This window comes from Pan paniscus, chromosome 12, assembly GCF_029289425.2.
Source record: "Pan paniscus chromosome 12, NHGRI_mPanPan1-v2.0_pri, whole genome shotgun sequence".
Lineage (NCBI taxonomy): Eukaryota > Metazoa > Chordata > Mammalia > Primates > Hominidae > Pan > Pan paniscus.
Genome location: NC_073261.2, coordinates 29,298,108 through 29,316,324, shown reverse-complemented (window position 1 = coordinate 29,316,324; position 18,217 = coordinate 29,298,108). Strand labels below are relative to the sequence as shown.

Sequence of the window (18,217 nt, the reverse complement as noted above, 5' to 3'; positions counted from 1 at the left end):
TGAAATCAATTACATGTGTGAAAATAGACGAAAATAAATGTATCTATTAGTTTGTAGATATCTCTGCAGAGGAGAGAGGAATTGGGAAGTGGGAGCAACATTTAGTTCACGGAACATTCCTGTTGCTTTGAAATTTTTTACAATGACTGCATATTACTTAGGAAATGTTTTGAGTAGAATTTGTTAAAAGAAGTAAAATGTGAGAAACAATTTAATCCTTAGAACAGACATTTAAATATACTGTCAAATCTAAAAAGCTTCCAAATTATACAAATGAGAATGCTACTTTTTCCATTGCATTTAAAAATTACATGATGTTTAAAGTAAAATTAAAATCCGTATCCGTGGTAAATCTGGTACCTTGGCTTCTTCAAGTTCCTTGTTGGCGGAATCCACCACAAAATTTTTCTCTTTTTCAAGTCGCTCTGCTAGTTGGTCAATCTTAATCAATTCTTTACAAAGATGCTCATTGTGGCTGGTTAAATCATCTACTTGACTGCTTACCACCTCCTTACTATCCAAGAGTTTCCTAACATATTCTTCCAAGCCATGATTTGTCTGTTTGAGATCTTCAATCTGTTATTATCAGAAAAAAAATCACATTAAAATAATTCCTTAGCTTTTTTCTGGGGTGCAACTGTGTGACTGCAATCAGGAAGGGAGATTTGCTTCCCTGGCAAAGAAACTTAACTCTATACCTTTTTGTGCCTTCTGAATTTTGTACCATGTGAATGTATTACCTATTTGAAAAAATATATTAAATAAAAATTTTAAATTTTATAGCAATATCTTTCAAGACAATTTATAGTTTATTTTAAAAAGAACTTAATTACTATTGATTTTTAGCCAACCTATTAGAAAAATGGCCAAATATTTATATCTGCAATAAAGAAACTTCAATAGCTTTGAAATTAATTTTAATACCATTAAGAGTTCTTTTAATTAAATTTCTAATTATTGTTATTAAAATATATTAACTCTTTTAGGCCAGGCATGGTGACTCACACTTGTAATCCCAGCACTTTGGGAGGCTGAGGCGGGCAGATCACCTGAGGTCAGGAGTTTGAGACCAGCCTCGCCAACATGGTGAAACCCCATCTCTACTAAAAATACAAAAATCAGCCGGGCATGGTGGCGAGTGCCTGTAGTCCCAGCTACTTGGGAGGCTGAGGTACAAGAATTGCTTGAACCTGGGAGGCAGAGATTGCACTGAGCCCAGATCCTGCCACTGCACTCCAGCCTGGGTGACACAGCAAGACTCTATCTCAAAAAAAAAAAAAAAAGTATATATACGTATATATATATATATACGTATATATGTATATTATTAACTCTTTTTTAAAAAGTCCTTTTGAAAGTATCAGTAACTTACTTGACTAAGCTAAATATCAAATCAATCAAGTATTTGCTGCCTAATGTGGAGGAACACAGCTTTCCTTCCCAGCCCACTATCAAACCATCAGTGGATGAAGAAAAGGGCCTTTTCTATCACAAAGGTATCCAAATGCCTTTAAAGGAAAAAAAAAAATTAGACCCATTGAACAATGATTATGTCAGGAACTATATTAAATTCCAAAAATACAAAGATAGGTTAGATACCTGCCCTCAGGGAACTTTTTGTTTACTTGAGGAAATACAAAGACAATATGTTAAGTGCAATAACAAAAATAACTACGAGGTAAAGTCATGGTACAAATTCTTTTCCATAGTACTTGTCTCTCATTGTGTATTTAACAAATATTTATTGAGCACCTATTGTGTCTAAGATACTGTGTTAGTACCCTGTAAAAGATGCATTAAAAACAACAACAAAAAACACTCGCACACAGAAGTTTCAGTCTGTAAGGAGCATCTGAAATTGCTAAATACCTGACCTCTTAGTTCTAGCATTATTCTTGCCCTGAGATTGCCCTTTTCAAACAGCTATAGAGTTATCGTCTTCCAAACCATTAAAAACAAAGTTGTCTTCAAAAAAACTTTATAAGTTGTCACCACATAAAAATATCCTAAAAGTCATAAATTATTTTTAACTAAATATGCTACAATGCCATTTATTGTACCCAGTAAATAGCCCACCAAGAGGCATAATTAAAGTCATTATTTTAATCCAGTGTCTCCTACTCTCTTCTCTTTTGGCCTTCTCCCATCTGCTCTCAAAAATTCTTCGAAAATGCAAATTTGAGGTCATTCCTATAACCTTATGTTGCCTCATGACACTGAGAATAAAATTTTAAAATGCCATTTATGATCCAACTCGACTTACCTGTCCAACCTAACTTCCTACCACCAGACACACTATAAAAACAATCTCATTAAATTCATTAAAAAACTTCTTTTAGGGGAGTTATTGAAATATACACACTTGAAATTGAAGTGTTATCACAGAACCCTCCTTATGAGAATCCTCAAGGAAAACCCTACTTAGGCTTCAATTTCAGGAAAATATGTGCCTTTTTTGGAAACCTGGTTTGTTCTTACCCTAACAATCATTAATTATGTAACTAATATTTCTATTTGCCTTTGCCTCTAGAAATTTTAAAGCTTAATCCAAAGCCCACCTCTAGCAACATGCACAGAAACTAGGTACAATGATCTGTTCGTTATTGTCATCCCAGGCTTTCACTGTTTACTTATTTTACCCTACCCTTATTATTTCAGCTACTTTCTTTTAAAACAAACAGACAAACTACAGGATGTGAAGCAGATAAACTTCAAGTTGTGTTTTTCATCTTTGTTCGTGGCTTTTCCTATGCCATGTTTCTCAGCAACAAGAGCACACTAAAAATGTCTGTTAACTTCCCACTGCACCAGGAGATGTTAAATGCTTCTCCTTTCCAGTATGTGTGCCCATAAAGCCTCTTATATAAGTTTATCTCAATATTTTATAAGATGCATTAAAATCATTTATTTCCCTGTCCCTTCTACTAGATTCTAAACAACTTAAAAGACTGTATTGTCTCATTTCTGTATCAACACATCACTTGTTTCTGCATCATTTATTACGTATCTCACATATAATCCTCAAATTATTAAGTAAGCAAATAAAACAAATTATTAGTAATATAAATGAACACTCCCCTCCCTTCTCTCATGAACTTTACTTTTACTCAATTCCAAGACAAAAGTACTTTAGAAGAGGCAGTCTGGAGTAACACAAAGGATATGGGCTTTGGACTTCGGCAGAGTTAGGTTTAAATCCTGTTGTAGTTCTTTACCAGTTATGTAATTGGGGAATTTACCATATTTTCTTGATCCTAGAAGATGCACCTGACTTAAGAAAAAAAATAAATGAGAGTCTCTTTTCTTCTGTTAAAGGGACAGAATGCCTAGAATTTGTAGAATTGTCATTAGACATTATATAAGAGCTCAAGTAAAATTTCCAGTATTATAGGCACTCAAGTAGTTTTGTTAAAAATTTTTATTTTTAAATAAGATTCACAGGAAGCAAATGTAGTACAGAGAAGTCTCATACGCCCTTTACTCAGTTTCCGCTGATAGTTGTGTCATAAACAACATAGTATATCATACCCAGATACACCATGTGCATGGTGTTCTATATGATTTTTCTCACATGTGCAGATCTCTGTAACTACCACCTCAAGATATAGAACTGTTCCATTACAAGACCATTCTTCTGCTGCCCCTTTATATTCTCCTTCCCCGCCCTCAATTCTTCCCACCAATGTGTACAATTTTGTCATTTTGAGAATGTTACATAAATAAAATCATAGAGCATGTGATCTTTTGAGATTGCTTTCTTTCACTCAGCACAGCATCCTTTAGATCCACGCAAGTTGTTATTTGAACCAAATAGGATCATTCCTATTTATTGCTGAATAATATTCCATGGTATGGAATACCACAGTTTAACCATTCACCAATTAAGGAAAACTGGTTGTTTCCAGTTTGGGAATAGAACAAAGCCGCTATGAACAACTGAGTAGGATATAAGTTTTGAGTAGATATAAGTTTTCCTTTCTCTGGAACAAATGCCCAGGAGTACAACTGCTGGGTTGTATGGTAAATGTATGTTTAGTCTTACCAAAAACTGCCAAATTATTTTCCAGAGTGGCTGTACCATTTCATATTCTTACCAGGAATGGATGAGTGATCCAGTTTCTCCTCATCCTTGCCAGCATTTGGTATTGTCACTATTTTTTATTTTAGTTACTGTATTGTTATTTCATCATGGCCTTAATTTGCATTCCCCTGATGTTTACAGAGGCTGAACATCTTTTTCTAGTATACCAGACATCCTTCTGTGAAGTATCTCTTCATGTGTTTTGCTCATTTTCTAACTGAATTGTTTGCTTTTCACTATTCAACTTTAAGAGTTCTTCATTTGATACAATAGGTATGAGTCCTTTAGCAAATATGTGGCTTGTAGTTAGTCTTTTCATCATCTTAGCGGGTCTTCTGCAAAGTAAAAGACTAACTACAAACCACATATTTTCTAAAGGACTCATACCTATTGCATCAAATGAAGAACTCTTAAAATTGAATAGTGAAAAGCAAACAATTCAGTTAGAAAATGAGCAAAAGACATGAAGAGATACTTCACAGAAGTATATATATTCATATATATATGTGTGTATATATATTCATATATATATATGTGTGTGTATATATTTGAGACAGAATCTCATTCTCACCCAGGCTGGAGTACAGTGGTACAATCTCAGCTCACTGCAACCTGCCTCCTGGGTTCAAGTGATCCTCCCACCTCAGCCTCTCAAGTAGCTGGGACTACAGGCATGCACCACCATGCCTAGATAATTTGTGTAATTTTTAGTAGAGATGGGGTTTTGCCATGTTGGCCAGGCCGGTCTTGAACTCCTGGCCTCAAGTGATCCATCCACCTGCCAAAGTGCAGGGATTATAGCCACGAGCCACCACACCCGGCCAAAAACTTCAATTTTGATTAAGTCCATATTACCAATTTTTCCTTTTATGAGTCATGCTTTTGGTATCATATCTAAGAACTTTCCATCCAAGCCTAACTTCCTGCACATTTTCTCCTATGTTACCTCCTAAAAGTCTCATAGTTTTATGTTTTACATTTACATCTATGGTCCATTTAATTTTTTATGAAGTGTGAGATTTAAGTGGAGGGTAACTGTTTTCCCTATATCTAAATGCTCCAACACCACTTGTTGAAAAGACTATCTTCCACTGAACTGCATCTGCATCTCTGTCAAAAAATCGTTTGGCTGTACTTGTATAGGACTATCTCTAGATTCTCTGTTCTGTACCATTCATGTATGTATCTATCCCTCACCAATATCACAGTCTTGATTACTGTAGTTATAAGTGTTGAAATCATGAAGAGTTTTGCTTTTGGTGCCTTCCTGTGGATTATCTCAACATTTTTTAGAATTCTACGTTGATTTATTTATAGTGTTTCTGAGCATAACTCTTGTTTGATCTTTTTCTACCAGTTGTTCTAGGCATTACATTATATATACAGAACTTATCATAGCCTACATTTTAACAGTTCAAGTGAAAGTACAGAAACCTTACCTCCTGTTAGCTCCCTTTACTCTCCCCTATTAATAAAATAATTGTCTTAAATATTTCCTGTACATGCATTTAAAACCACATTCGACAGTTAAATACAATTTCGTAAAATTAAAAAAAAAATTTGGCTCGGAGTAGTGGCTCACATCTGTAATCCCAGGACTTTGGGAGGCTGAGGCAGTGGATCACTTAAGAATGGGAGTTCAAGACAAGCCTGGGAAACATGGCAAAACTCCATCTCTACCAAAAAAAAAAAAAAAAAAAAAAAATCAGCCAGGCATGGTGGTGCATGCCTGCAGTCCCAATTACTTGAACGGCTGAGGTAGGAGGATTGCTTGAGCCCAGGAGGCCAAGGCTGCAGTAAGCAGAGATGATGCCACTGCACTATAGCCTGGATGACAGAGCAAGACCCTGTCTCCAAAAAAAAAAAAGAAAGAAAGAAATTCTATTTCATTTACCCATATTTTTTGCTCTATATATTGTTCTTCCTTCCTACTGCTCCAAGATTACTTCTTTTATCACTTCCTTTCTGGTTAGAGAAATACTTTTAGCTATTCTTTTAGGGTAGCTCTGCTGGCACAAATTATCTTAATTTGTCTTTATCTGAGAATGTCTTTACTTTCCCTCAACCTTCAAGGATACTTTCTCTGGATATAAAATTCTGAGTTGACAGGTTTGCTTTTTTCTAGCACTTGAAAAATATTGTGCCACTTCCTTCTTACCTCCAATTTTTCAGATGAAAAATATTTGCTGTCACTTGAATTGGTGTTCTTCTATAGATAATGCATGGTTTCTCTCTGGTTACTTTCAGGATTTTTTTAGTGTCTTGGCATGCATTTCTTTGGGTGACTCCTGTTAGGTATTCCGTCACCTTCTTTCATCTGTTTTATGTCTTTGTGTCAAATTTGTGGGAAATTCAGCCATTATCTCTTCAAATTTTTTTAGCACCACTTTCTCTCACTTTTTTGTCGAACATAGTTTTACCTGTCTCTGAGGCTCTATTCAAATTTTTTTCCATCTATTTTCTCTCTGACGTTCACATTAGGTAATTATTTTTCTAGTCTCGTGTTCACTGATTCATTCCTCTCCTCCATTCTATTGAGAACATTGAGCTTTTATTTTCAGTTACTTTATTTTTAAAGCATGTTTTATTGTCACAAATATATATACATAATTTTCATTTTAACATTTTTAAAGTATATAATTCAGTGGCATTAAGTATATTCACAATGTTGTACAACCATCACCACTACCTATTTCCAGAATTTTTTTATTCCCCTCCCCCAAAAAACTCTGTACCCATTAAACAACAATTCTATCTCCATAATTTGCCTATTCTAGGCAGAGGTGGAATCAAGCATTATTTGTCTTCCTATGTCTGGCTTATTGTACTTAGTATGTTTTTGAGGTTCATTCATTTTGCAGCATGTATCAGAATGTCATTCCTTTTTGAATCTGAGTTATATTCCATTGTAAGCACATGCCATATTTTGTTTATCCATTCATTTGTTGACATTTGGGTTTTTTCTACCTCTTGGCTACTGTGAATAATGCTGCTATGAGCATTTGTATATACGTATCTACTGGAGTCTGTGTTTTCAACTCTTTAGGATATATACCTAGGAGTGGAATAGCTGGATCATATTATTAGTCTGTCTTTAAAATTTTGAGAAACCATCAAATGATTTTCACCATGGTGGCTCCATTTTACATTCCCATCAGCAATGCAAGCGTTCCAATTTCTTCACATCCTCACCAACACTTGTTATTTTCCATTATAACAACCATCCTAATGGGTATGAAGTGGTATCTCATGGTTTTGATTTGCATTTCTTTAATGGTTGATGATGTTGAGCATCTTTTTCATGTATTTATTGACATTTGTATATCTTCTTTGGAGAAATGTCTGTTCAAGTCCTTTGCCCATTTTTGAATTAGATTTTTCTGGGGGGAAAGGGGCTAATTGTAGGAGTCCTTTGTATATTCTAGATATTAAGCCCTTTTCACATATGTAATTTGGAAATATTTTCTCTCATGTAGTTAACAGACTAAGTTTTTGGAGTAGTTTTAGGTTTACAAAAAATTGATTAGGAAGTACAAAGAGTTCCCACACACTCTTCTCTCTCTTCCTCAACGCAGTTTCCTCTATTATTTACATTTTGCATTAATGTGGTATATTTGTTACAATTGATGAAATAATACTGTTACATTATATTTTTTTTTTTTTTTTGAGACAGAATCTCGGTCTGTCGCCCAGGCTGGAGTGCAGCGGCATGATCTTGTCTCACTGCAACCTCTGCCTCCCGGGTTCACACAATTCTCCTGCCTCGGCCTCCTGAGTAGCTGGGACTACAGGCACCCACCACCATGCCCGGCTAATTTTTTTCTATTTTTAGTAGAGACGGGGTTTCACCGTGTTAGCCAGGATGGTCTCGATCTCCTGACCTCATGATCCGCCCGCCTCGGCATCCCAAAGTGCTGGGATTACAGATGTGAGCCACTGTGCCCGGCCTACTGTTACATTATTAATAACTAGTATCTATAATTTACCTTAGGGTTCACTCTTGGCGTTATTCATTCTGTGAGTTTTGACACACATAGGATGACATGTATCCACTATTAGTATATCATACAGAATAGTTTCACTCCCCTAAAAATCCTGTGCTCCACCTATTCATCCCCTCTCCCTCCAATTCCTGGTAACTACTGCTCTTTTTATGGTTTCTATAGTTTTATCATCTCCATATAGTTGGAATCATACATTTCGTAGCCTTTTCAGCTTTGTAACATGCTTTCAAGGTTCACTCTGTGTCTTTTCATAGCTACGTAGCTCATTTTTAAAATACACTGAATACTATTCCACTGTATAGGTGTACAACAGTTTGCTTATCCATTCATCTATTGAAAGATATCTTGGTTGCTTCCAAGTTTTTGGCAATTATAATAATGCTGCTATAAACATTCATAGGCTGATTTTTGTGTGGACCAGTTACTTTATTTTCTAGTTCCAAAATGTCCATTTGGTTCTTCTTTATATCTCTTATTTTTTCCTGAGACAACTTTTCTTCATTCGTTTCCAGCATGTTCATAATTGCTTGCTGAAGCATTTATATGACTGCTTTAAAGTCCTTGCCAGATAATTGTAACATCCGTTCCATTTCAGTGTTGGCTTCTCTTGTCTTTTCTCAAATCTTCCTGATTCTTTGGATTACAATGCCTTTTTTAAAAATTGAGACCTAGCATTATAAGACTCTGGATCTTATGTTTTAGCAGGCCTCCTGTGACAATGCTCCAACTAAAAAGAAGGGACATCGCCTTATTTCTGCTAGATCAAAGTAGAAGTCCAGTTCCTCTACTTGGCATCTGTTGATATCTGGAAAGGGTGGTGTTCCTAGATACTGCTAGGCAAGAGTGGGAGTTCAGGCTCCCCACTAGGCCTCTGCCATTACCACCAGCCTGGGAAGAATCCCAGAGGTGCCTCATTACTGTTCCCCACGTGTCCCCCACTGACACCATGGATGGGTGGCCTTTACTGCTGATAGGTGGTAGAAGTTCAGGTCTCCACCACAGCAAGAAGGAGTGCCTCTTACTATAAAGTAGGAGTAGATGGCTTGGCTCCTCATGTTGTCTCTGCTGACATCATGGGGTTCAGGGCCTCCTTATCCCCTGGTGAGGATAAAAGTCCTAGTTTCCCACTTAGCCTTCTCTGATATCACCCTGGTGTGGGAGGAGTGGGTAGAGAAAGAATGTAGGTGAGGCACAAGTGGGGCTCCTTGTTATAGTCTGGCAAGCATGGAAAGTGTAGGCTCTTTACTTGGCCTGAGCTGGCAGGAATGGGGCTGTAGTTTTTTCTGTGGTATTTGCTTGGAGTGGATAGTTACTGTCTTAAAAGTTGTCTGCCTTGATAGGCTGCTCCTTTCCTGGTCCTTTTCTTCGGTCTTTCTTTTGTGCCTATCGTTATTTCTAGTTGCCAGTTTTTCTAGCAGCTGTCTGGGACATACGGAGAAAAAGAAACCCAGGAACAAACATGTTGTTCTTTGTGTCTTGAGATCCTTAGCCAATGTTCCTTCTCCTCTCCACCTTTCAAAGTCTTAAATTCTTTTATACATAATGTTCAGAGTTTTTAGCTGTACTTAGCAGGAGGAATAAAAAAAAGTAAGTCTACTCTATCTTCCTGGAAAAAGAAATCTCTTTTAATAGCCTTTATTAATAGCTATATTACATGTCAAGCATCAGGAGAACAGGAACAATACTGAACTTGAAGTTCAGAGAATTGAGTTCAAATCCGGGCTAACACGGGAGTTTGGATAAATCGTAGTTCTGTCACTTGTTACTCAAGTGTCATAATTATTTAACCTCTTAGAACTCCAGCTTCCACATCTATAAATGGAAATGGCATCACTTTTTCGCAAGTTGGGGATGATTAAGTAAAAACTGTATACCTGAAAACATCTGACACAACACTTGACATGTAGTTTGCTGTCTCTGACTGTGACTCTATGTTTATCAAAATGGTTAAGATAAAAATTGAATGATTTTAGACCCATAACATTTAAATGAGCTCTGAATTAGTAGTTATTTATTCTCTATCTTCTTGTTTCAAAATAGGCTCCCACCCCAAATTAAGTCAGGAAAATATGTTGTAACTAAACGCAACCTGTAATTTCAGTGTCGAGATGAATCTATCTTGGTTTCTCACTTCTTGTTCTAGCTGGAGAGTATTCTGGTAGTTTTCAGCTTCAGAAACTGGAGCCCCTAGACCAAAATCATATTCTTTGGTGGTAACCTAGTACAAAGAATGGGAAATAATACAGAGGCATTCAGTTTAAAACAGCTCTGTGATTTCTTACATCAATACATTTTGAAAATTGATAATATTCTTAGATTTTTTTTAACCATTTCCCACCAGCTAAGAGGATTTCATCAAACTTTACCTTCTTAAAATTTATAAAACTTTTTCTGTGTGTTGTCCAAATGGTACTGAACATGCTTTTCAAAGACATTCCCTACACTATCCTTTTGGTAATCATGGTTCTACAGAAATATGGATCAGTAGCAAATTAAAGAGTCTACCTCTAGACTTGTGTTGTCCAAAATAGCTATTAGCGAGCTACGTTTGCTGTTGCTACTCTATACAAGAAAAAAAGTTTGCAATTAATATCACAAAGAGTGAACTTCCTGAATATAGAAATAATCCCTAGAAATAAAAAAGATTAAAAAAATACTCTAATAGAAAAATTGGCAAAGAATGTGAACATTTACAGAAACGGCTCCTAAATATTAAGATGTTCAATCTCAACCTTTAGTGACACAAATTAAAACAACACTGAGATACCCCCTTTTAACCATCACATGGCAAAGATCAGTAACATGGATATAGCGTCCTTATATATCACCGGTGGGAGTGTAAACTGATACAATATTTATGGAGAACAATGGTATAAAATCTATCAACATGACAAATGCACATAGCTTCTGTTCAAATAATTTCATTTCTAGAAATTTATACTACAGCTATATATATGTACACTTATGCAAAATAACAAATGTTAGAGATTTTTCACTTTAGCATACTATACATACTATTCTGCATCACGCTATTTTACTTGACAACATATCTTAGAGATTGTGTAACTTAGGAAAACAATTTTTTCTTTCCTTGAATCAAGGCTACCATTGTGTTAAAAAAGAATTTGTTATGAGCATCTTAGATCTTTCCTCAAAACACAGCTGCTGTTCTCCAAAATCCTACCTAGGGAATTACAGAATCAGGATCTCCCCAGTCACTGACCTTATGATGCACTCTGTGTAACCCAGCACTTAGACAGGCTGGCAGATTTATTTCCCTTTTTTCTCTTCTCTAAACAAGACACAACTCTTCTTCATTGCAACAGTTACTGCCCCACCTGGAACCTCAACATTAGATCTCACAGAATATTTCAAATTATGAAGCATTCAAACCCCCAGGGGCTGGACTGAACTCCTAACTACCATTTCTTACATGGTTTCTGTTGAAAAATGTATTGCTAGTTATAAACATGATTTAGAATAACAGAATGAAACGACTCCTCACTAGAGCAGTACTGTTCAATTTTTATTGAATTTAAGAATAATCTGGGAATGTTGTGTGAATGCAGATTCTTATTTACAGGCTGAGATTTGACATTTCTATAAATCTGCTTGGAGATCCCTATTTGGTTGGTACAGAGACCACATGTTGAATCATGCTGTGCTCTAATTTCTGATTTATTTGAATAGCAAGGATCTATTTAAGTCTAAACCCATCCAATATTCAGAGTACTTCTGTAATTTTGTCCCTTCCTACTTCTCCAAATTTACCTCCTACTTGATACCTCCAAGAATACCTCTATGAAAGACAAACTATGCAACACTTAAGGGTCTCACCCTGTCACCCAGGTTGGCATGATCACGGCTCACTGCAGCCTCGAACCCCAGGCCCAAGCAATCTTCTCAGCCTAGCCTCCCAAATAGCTGGGAACACAGGCATGTGCCACCACAATTGGCTAATTGTTTTAAATTTTGTAGAGTCAGGGTCTCCCTATGCTGCACTGGCTGGTCTTGAACTCCTGGGCTCAAGAGATCCTCCCGCCTAGGTCTCCCTGGGATTACAGGCATGAGCCACTGCACCCAGCCAACACATTCTTAATACATATATTCAAAAGTATTTTATCATCTGTTCAATGAGCCTTGCCCTCACTCTTTTCTCCATTTAACTTAAGACATTTCTAAGGCTCAGCTAGAATTCCATATTCTCCAGGTTTTCTCTGTCTTCTCCACTGCATAATGATCATCTCTTAATTGATATTTATATATAGATTATAGAAGAATTTATGTTCTAAATTTTTCTGGATGTCTCCCTCACACATTTATTAGACTCTTAAGAACAAGCAATGTCCAAAAACTCTCTCTATCCCCATTAACCTGCACAGTTATTTACGTAATAAAAAAGTGTTAAAAAATTTGTTGAGGTTGATAATGAAGCAGTGTGATAAAGCATACAAAATTAAACTTTCTTCCTCCTCTTTGGTAAACCGAATAAAGTGGGGCTTTTGCAAAATTACCTATCAGGCCCAGCTAGGAATTAAAAATAGCAAGAGACCACAAGTCCACCTGACAATCCTAACCAATCATGCTGGAGTTGCTATCCTCCCTCCACCAGCTTTGGGGGCAATATCACTAGAGGAAAGACACATCAGTGTATCTGAAATTCCCATGCCTGGTCTGCCAGCTTCCCTACCTCAGGCCACATAAATATCCTCAACCTTGCTGCAATCTCATCATTAGAATGGAACTTGTGCTCCTGTACCGTTCTCAGAGAAGGCAAGTGAAACAATGTTCCTTCTTAAAAGAAATTATTTTTTCTTTTTTATGCTATCCCTCCCCTAGGCCCCCACTCCCCGACAGGCCCTGGTATATGATGTTCCCCTCCCTGTGTCCATGAGTTCTCACTGTTTAACTCCCACTTATGAGTAAGAACATGCTGTGTTTGGTTTTCTGTTCTTGTGTTAGTTTGCTGAGAATGATGGTTTCCAGCTTCATCCATGTCCCTGCAAAGGACATGAACTCATCCTTTTTAATGGCTGCACAGTATCCATGGTGTATATGTGCCACATTTTCTTTATCTAGTCTATCATTGGTGGGCATTTAGGTTGGTTCCAAGTCTTTACTATTATGAACAGTGCTGCAATAAACATACATGTGAACATGTCTTTAGAGTGACTTATAATCCTTTGGGTATATACCCAGTAATGGGATTGCTGTGTCAAATGGTATTTCTGATTCTAGATCCCTGAGGAATTGCCACACTGTCTTCCACAAATTAGTTGAATTTACACTCCCACCAACAGTGTAAAAGCGTTCCTATTTCTCCACAACTTCTCCAGCATCTGCTGTTTCCCGACTTTTTAATGATCGCCATTCAAACTGGTATGAGATGGTATCTCATTGTGGTTTTGATTTGCATTTCTCTAATGACCAATGATGAGCTTTTTTTCATGTTTGTTCGCTGCATAAATGTCTTCTTTTGAGAAGTGTCTGTTCATATCCTTTGCCCACTTTTTGATGGGGTCGTCTGTTTTTTTCTTGTAAATTTGTTTAAGTTCCTTATAGATTCTAGATATTAACCTTTTGTCAGATGGGTAGATTGCAAATATTTTCTCCCATTCTGTGTTTCCTGTTCACTCTGATGATAGTTTCTTTTGCTGTACAGAAGCTCTTTAGTTTAATTAGATCCATTTGTCAATTTTGGCTTTTCTTGCCATTGCTTTTGGTGTTTTAGTCATGAAGTCTTTGCCCATGCCTATGTCCTAAATGGTATTGCCTAGGTTTTCTTCTAGAGTTGTTATGGTCTTATGTTTTATGTTTAAGTCTTTAATACATCTTGAGTTAATTTTTGTATAAGGTGTAAGGAAGGGGTCTAGTTTCAGTTTTCTGCATATGGCTAGCCAGTTTTCCCAACATCATTTATGAAATAGAGAATCCTTTCCCCATTGCTTGCTTTTGTCAGGTTTGTCAAAGATCAGATGGTTGTAGATGTGTGGCATTATTTCTGAGACCTCTGTTCTGTTCCATTGGTATATACATATTGGTATATATCTGTTTTGGTACCAGTACCATGCTGTTTTGATTACTGTAGCCTTGTAGTATAGTTTGAAGTCAGGTAGCATGATCCCTCCAGCTTTGTTCTTTTTGCTTAGGATTGTCTTGGCTATATGGGGTCTTTTTTGGTTCCATGTGAAATTTAAAGAAGTTTTTTCTAATTTTGTGAAGAAAGTAGATGGGGACAGCATTGAATCTATAAAATACTGTGGGCAGTATGGCCATTTTCACAATATTGATTCTTCTGATCCATGAGCATGGAATGTTTTTCCATTTGTTTGTGTCCTCTCTTATTTCTTTGAGCAGTGGTTTGTAGTTCTCCTTGAAGAGGTCCTTCCCATCACTTGTAAGTTGTATTCCTAGGTATGTTATTATCTTTGTAGCAATTGTGAATGGGAGGTCACTCATGATTTGGCTGTTTGTCTATTACTGGTGTATAGGAATGCTTCTGATTTCTGCACATTGATTTTGCATCCTGAGACTTTGCTGAAGTTGCTTATCAGCTTAAGGAGATTTTGGGCTAAGACAGTGGGGTTTTCTAAATATACAATCATGTCATCTGCAAACAGAGACAATTTGACTCCTCTCTTCCTATTTGAATACCCCTTATTTCTTTCTCTTGCCTGATTGCCCTGGCCAGAACTTCCAATACTATATTGAATAGGAGTGGTGAGAGAGGGCATCCTTGTCTTATGCTGGTTTTCAAAGGGAATGCTTCCAGGTTTTGTCCATTCAGTATGATATTGGCTGTGGGTTTGTCATAAATAGCTCTTATTATTTTGAGATACATTCCATCGATACCTAGTTTACTGAGAGTTTTTAGAATGAAGGGGTGTTGAATTTTATCAAAGGCCTTTTCTCCATCTATTGAGATAATCGTGGTTTTTGTCATTGGTTCTGTTTATGTGATGGATTATGTTTATTGATTTGCGTATGTTGAACCATACAACTTCATCCCAGGGATGAAGCCGACTTGATCATGGTGAATAAGCTTTCTGATGTGCTGCTGGATTTGGTTTGCCAGTATTTTATTGAGGATTTTCACATCGATGTTCATCAGAAATATTGGCCTGAAATTTTTTGTTGTTGTTGTTTCCCTGCCAGGTTTTGGTATCAGGGTGATGCTGGACTCATAAAATTAGTTAGGGAGGATTCCCTCTTTTTTCTATTGTTTGGAATAGTTTCAGAAGGAATGGTACCAGCTCCTCTTTGTACCTCTGGTAGAATTCAGCTATGAATCCATCTAATCCTGGGCTTTTTTTTTTGGTTGGTAGGCTATTAATTACTGCCTCAATTTCAGAACTTGTTATTGGTCTATTCAGGGATTCAACTTCTTCCTGGTTTAGTCCTGGAAGGGTATATACCCTTCCAGGAATTTGTCCATTTCTTCTAGATTTTCTAGTTTATTTGTGTAGAGATGTTTATAGTATTCTCTGATGGTAGTTTGTATTTCTGTGGGATCAGTGGTAGTATCTCCTTTATCATTTTTTATTGTGTCTATTTGATTCTTATTAGTCTGGCTAGCGGTCTATTTTGTTTATCTTTTCAAAAAACCAGCTCCTGGATTCATTGATTTTTTGAAGGGCTTTTCGTGTCTCTATCTCTTTCAGTTCTGCTCTGATCTTAGTTACTTCTTATCTTCTGCTAGCTTTTGAATTTGTTTGCTCTTGCTTCTCTAGTTCTTTTAATTATGATGTTAGGGTGTTGATTTTAGATCTTTCCTGCTTTCTCCTGTGGGCATTCAGTGCTATAAATTTCCCTCTACACACTGCTTTAGCTGTGTCCCAGAGATTCTGGTATGTTGTGTCTTTGTTCTCATTGGTTTCAAAGAACTTAATTCTGCCTTAATTTCGTTATGTACCCATTATCATTCAGGAGCAGTTTCCATACAGTTGTGTGATTTTGAGTGATTTCTTAATCCTGAGTTCTAATTTGATTGCACTGTGGTCTGCGAGACTGTTATCATTTCCATTCTTTTGCATTTGCTGGGGAGTGTTTTACTTCAATTATGCGGTCAATTTTAGAATAAGTGTGATGTGTTGCTGAGAAGAATGCATATTCTGTTGAGTTGGGGAAGAGAGTTCTGTAGATGTCTATTAGGTCCAGTTGGTCCAGTGCTGAGTTCAAGTCCTGAATATCCTTGTTAATTTTCTGTCTAGTTGATCTAATATTGCCAGTGGGGTGTTAAAGTCTCCCACTATTATTCTGTAGGAGTCTAAGTCTCTTTGTAGGTCTCTAAGAACTTGCTTTATGAATGAGGGTGCCCTGTATTGGGTGCATATATATTTAGGATAATTAGCTCTTCTTGTTGCATTGATCCCTTAACCATTATGTAATGCCCTTCTTTGTCTTGTTTTGATCTTTGTTGGTTTAAAGTCTGTTTTATCAGAGACTAGAACTGCAACGCCTGCTTTTTTTTGCTTTCCATTTGCTTGGTAAATACTCCTCCATCCCTTTATTTTGAGCCTATGTGTGTCTTTGCATATGAGATGGGTCTCCTGAATACAACACAACAATGGGTCTTGACTCTTTATCCAATTTGCCAGTCTGTGTCTTTTAGTTGGGGCATTTAGCCCATTTACATTTAAGGTTAATATTGTTATGTTTGAATTTGATCCTGTCATTATGATGCTAGCTGGTTATTTTGCCCATTAGTTGATGCAGTTTCTTCATAGTGTTGATGGTCTTTACAATTTGGTATGTTTTTGCAGTGGCTGGTATGTTTTTCATTTCCATGTTTAGTGCTTCCTTCAGGAGCTCTTGTAAGCCAGGTCTGGTGGTGACAAAATATCTCAGCATTTGCTTATCTGTAAAAGATTTTATTTCTCCTTTGTTTATGAAGCTTAGTTTGGCTGGATATGAAATTCTGGGTTGAAAATTCTTTTCTTTAAGAACGTTGAATACTGACCCCCACTCTCTTCTGGCTTGTAGGGTTTCTGCAGAGAGACCCACTGTTAGTCTGATAGGCTTCCCTTTGTGGGTAACCCAACCTTTCTCTCTGCCTGCCCTTAACATTTTCTCTTTCATTTCAGCCTTGGTGAATCTGACGATTGTGTGTCTTGGGGTTGCTCTTCTCGAGGAGTATCTTTGTGGTGTTTTCTGTATTTCCTGAATTGGAATGTTGGCCTGTCTTGCTTGGTTGGGGAAGTCCTCCTGGATAATATCCTGAAGAGTGTTTTCCAACTTGGTTCCATTCTCGTCACTTTCAGGGTACACCAATCAAAGGTAGGTCTGGTCTTTTCACATAGTCCCATATTTCTTGGAGGCTTTGTTTGTTTCTTCTCAACCTTTTTTCTCTAATCTTGTCTTCATGCTTTATTTCATTAAGTTGATCTTCAATCTCATAGCCTTTTTTCCACTTGATTGATTCAGCTATTAATACTTGTGTATGCTTCACCAAGTTCTCACGCTGTTTTTTTCAGCTCCAACAAGTCATTTATGTTCTTCTCTAAACTGGTTATTCTAGTTAGCAATTCCTCTAACCTTTTTAAAGGTTCTTAGCTTCCTTGCATTGGGTTAGAACATGCTCCTATAGCTCAGAGGAGCTTGTTATTACCCACCTTCTGAAGCCTACTTCTGTCAATTTGTCAAACTCATTCTCTGTCCAGTTTTGCTCCTTTGCTGGCGAGCAGTTGTAATCCTTTAGAGGACAAGAGGCGTTCTGGTTTTTGAAATGTTCAGCCTTTTTGTGCTGGTTTTTCCTCATCTTCATGGATTTATCTACCTTTGGTGTTTGATGTTGGTGACCTGCAGATGGGGTTTCTGGGGTTTCTGTGTGGAAGTCATTTTTGTTGATATTGATGCTATTCCTTTTGTTAGTTTTCCTTCTAACAGTCAGGCCCCTCTGCTGCAGGTCTGCTGGAGTTTGCTGGAGGTCCACTCCAGACCCTGTTTGCCTGAGTATCACCAGCAAACAGCAGAAGCTGCAGAACAGCAAAGATTGCTGCCTGTTTCTTCCTCTGAAAGCTTCGTCCCAGAGGGGCGCCCACCAGATGCCAGCCAGGGCTCTCCTATATGAGATGTCTGTTGACCCCTGCTGGGAGATGTCTCCCAGTCAGGAGGCATGGGGGTCAGGGACCCA

At 37.2% G+C, this 18,217-nt stretch overlaps 1 protein-coding gene across 3 annotated transcripts in view; it reads right to left on the bottom strand.

The window, feature by feature from the left end:
• Positions 1-18,217, bottom strand: part of TSGA10 (testis specific 10) — a 151,615-nt gene that overhangs the window by 126,365 nt on the left and 7,033 nt on the right. For all 3 annotated transcript variants that reach the window (XM_014343887.3, XM_014343885.3, XM_008970983.4), the window contains exons 2-3: positions 10,175-10,303; positions 361-576 (exon numbers count right to left, since the gene is read on the bottom strand). Coding sequence is in view for 2 of the 3 variants with exons in the window: in XM_014343885.3 (XP_014199371.1) it covers positions 361-576; positions 10,175-10,303 (345 nt within the window). In the remaining variant the exon portion in view is untranslated. The remainder of the gene's footprint in view (positions 1-360; positions 577-10,174; positions 10,304-18,217) is intronic.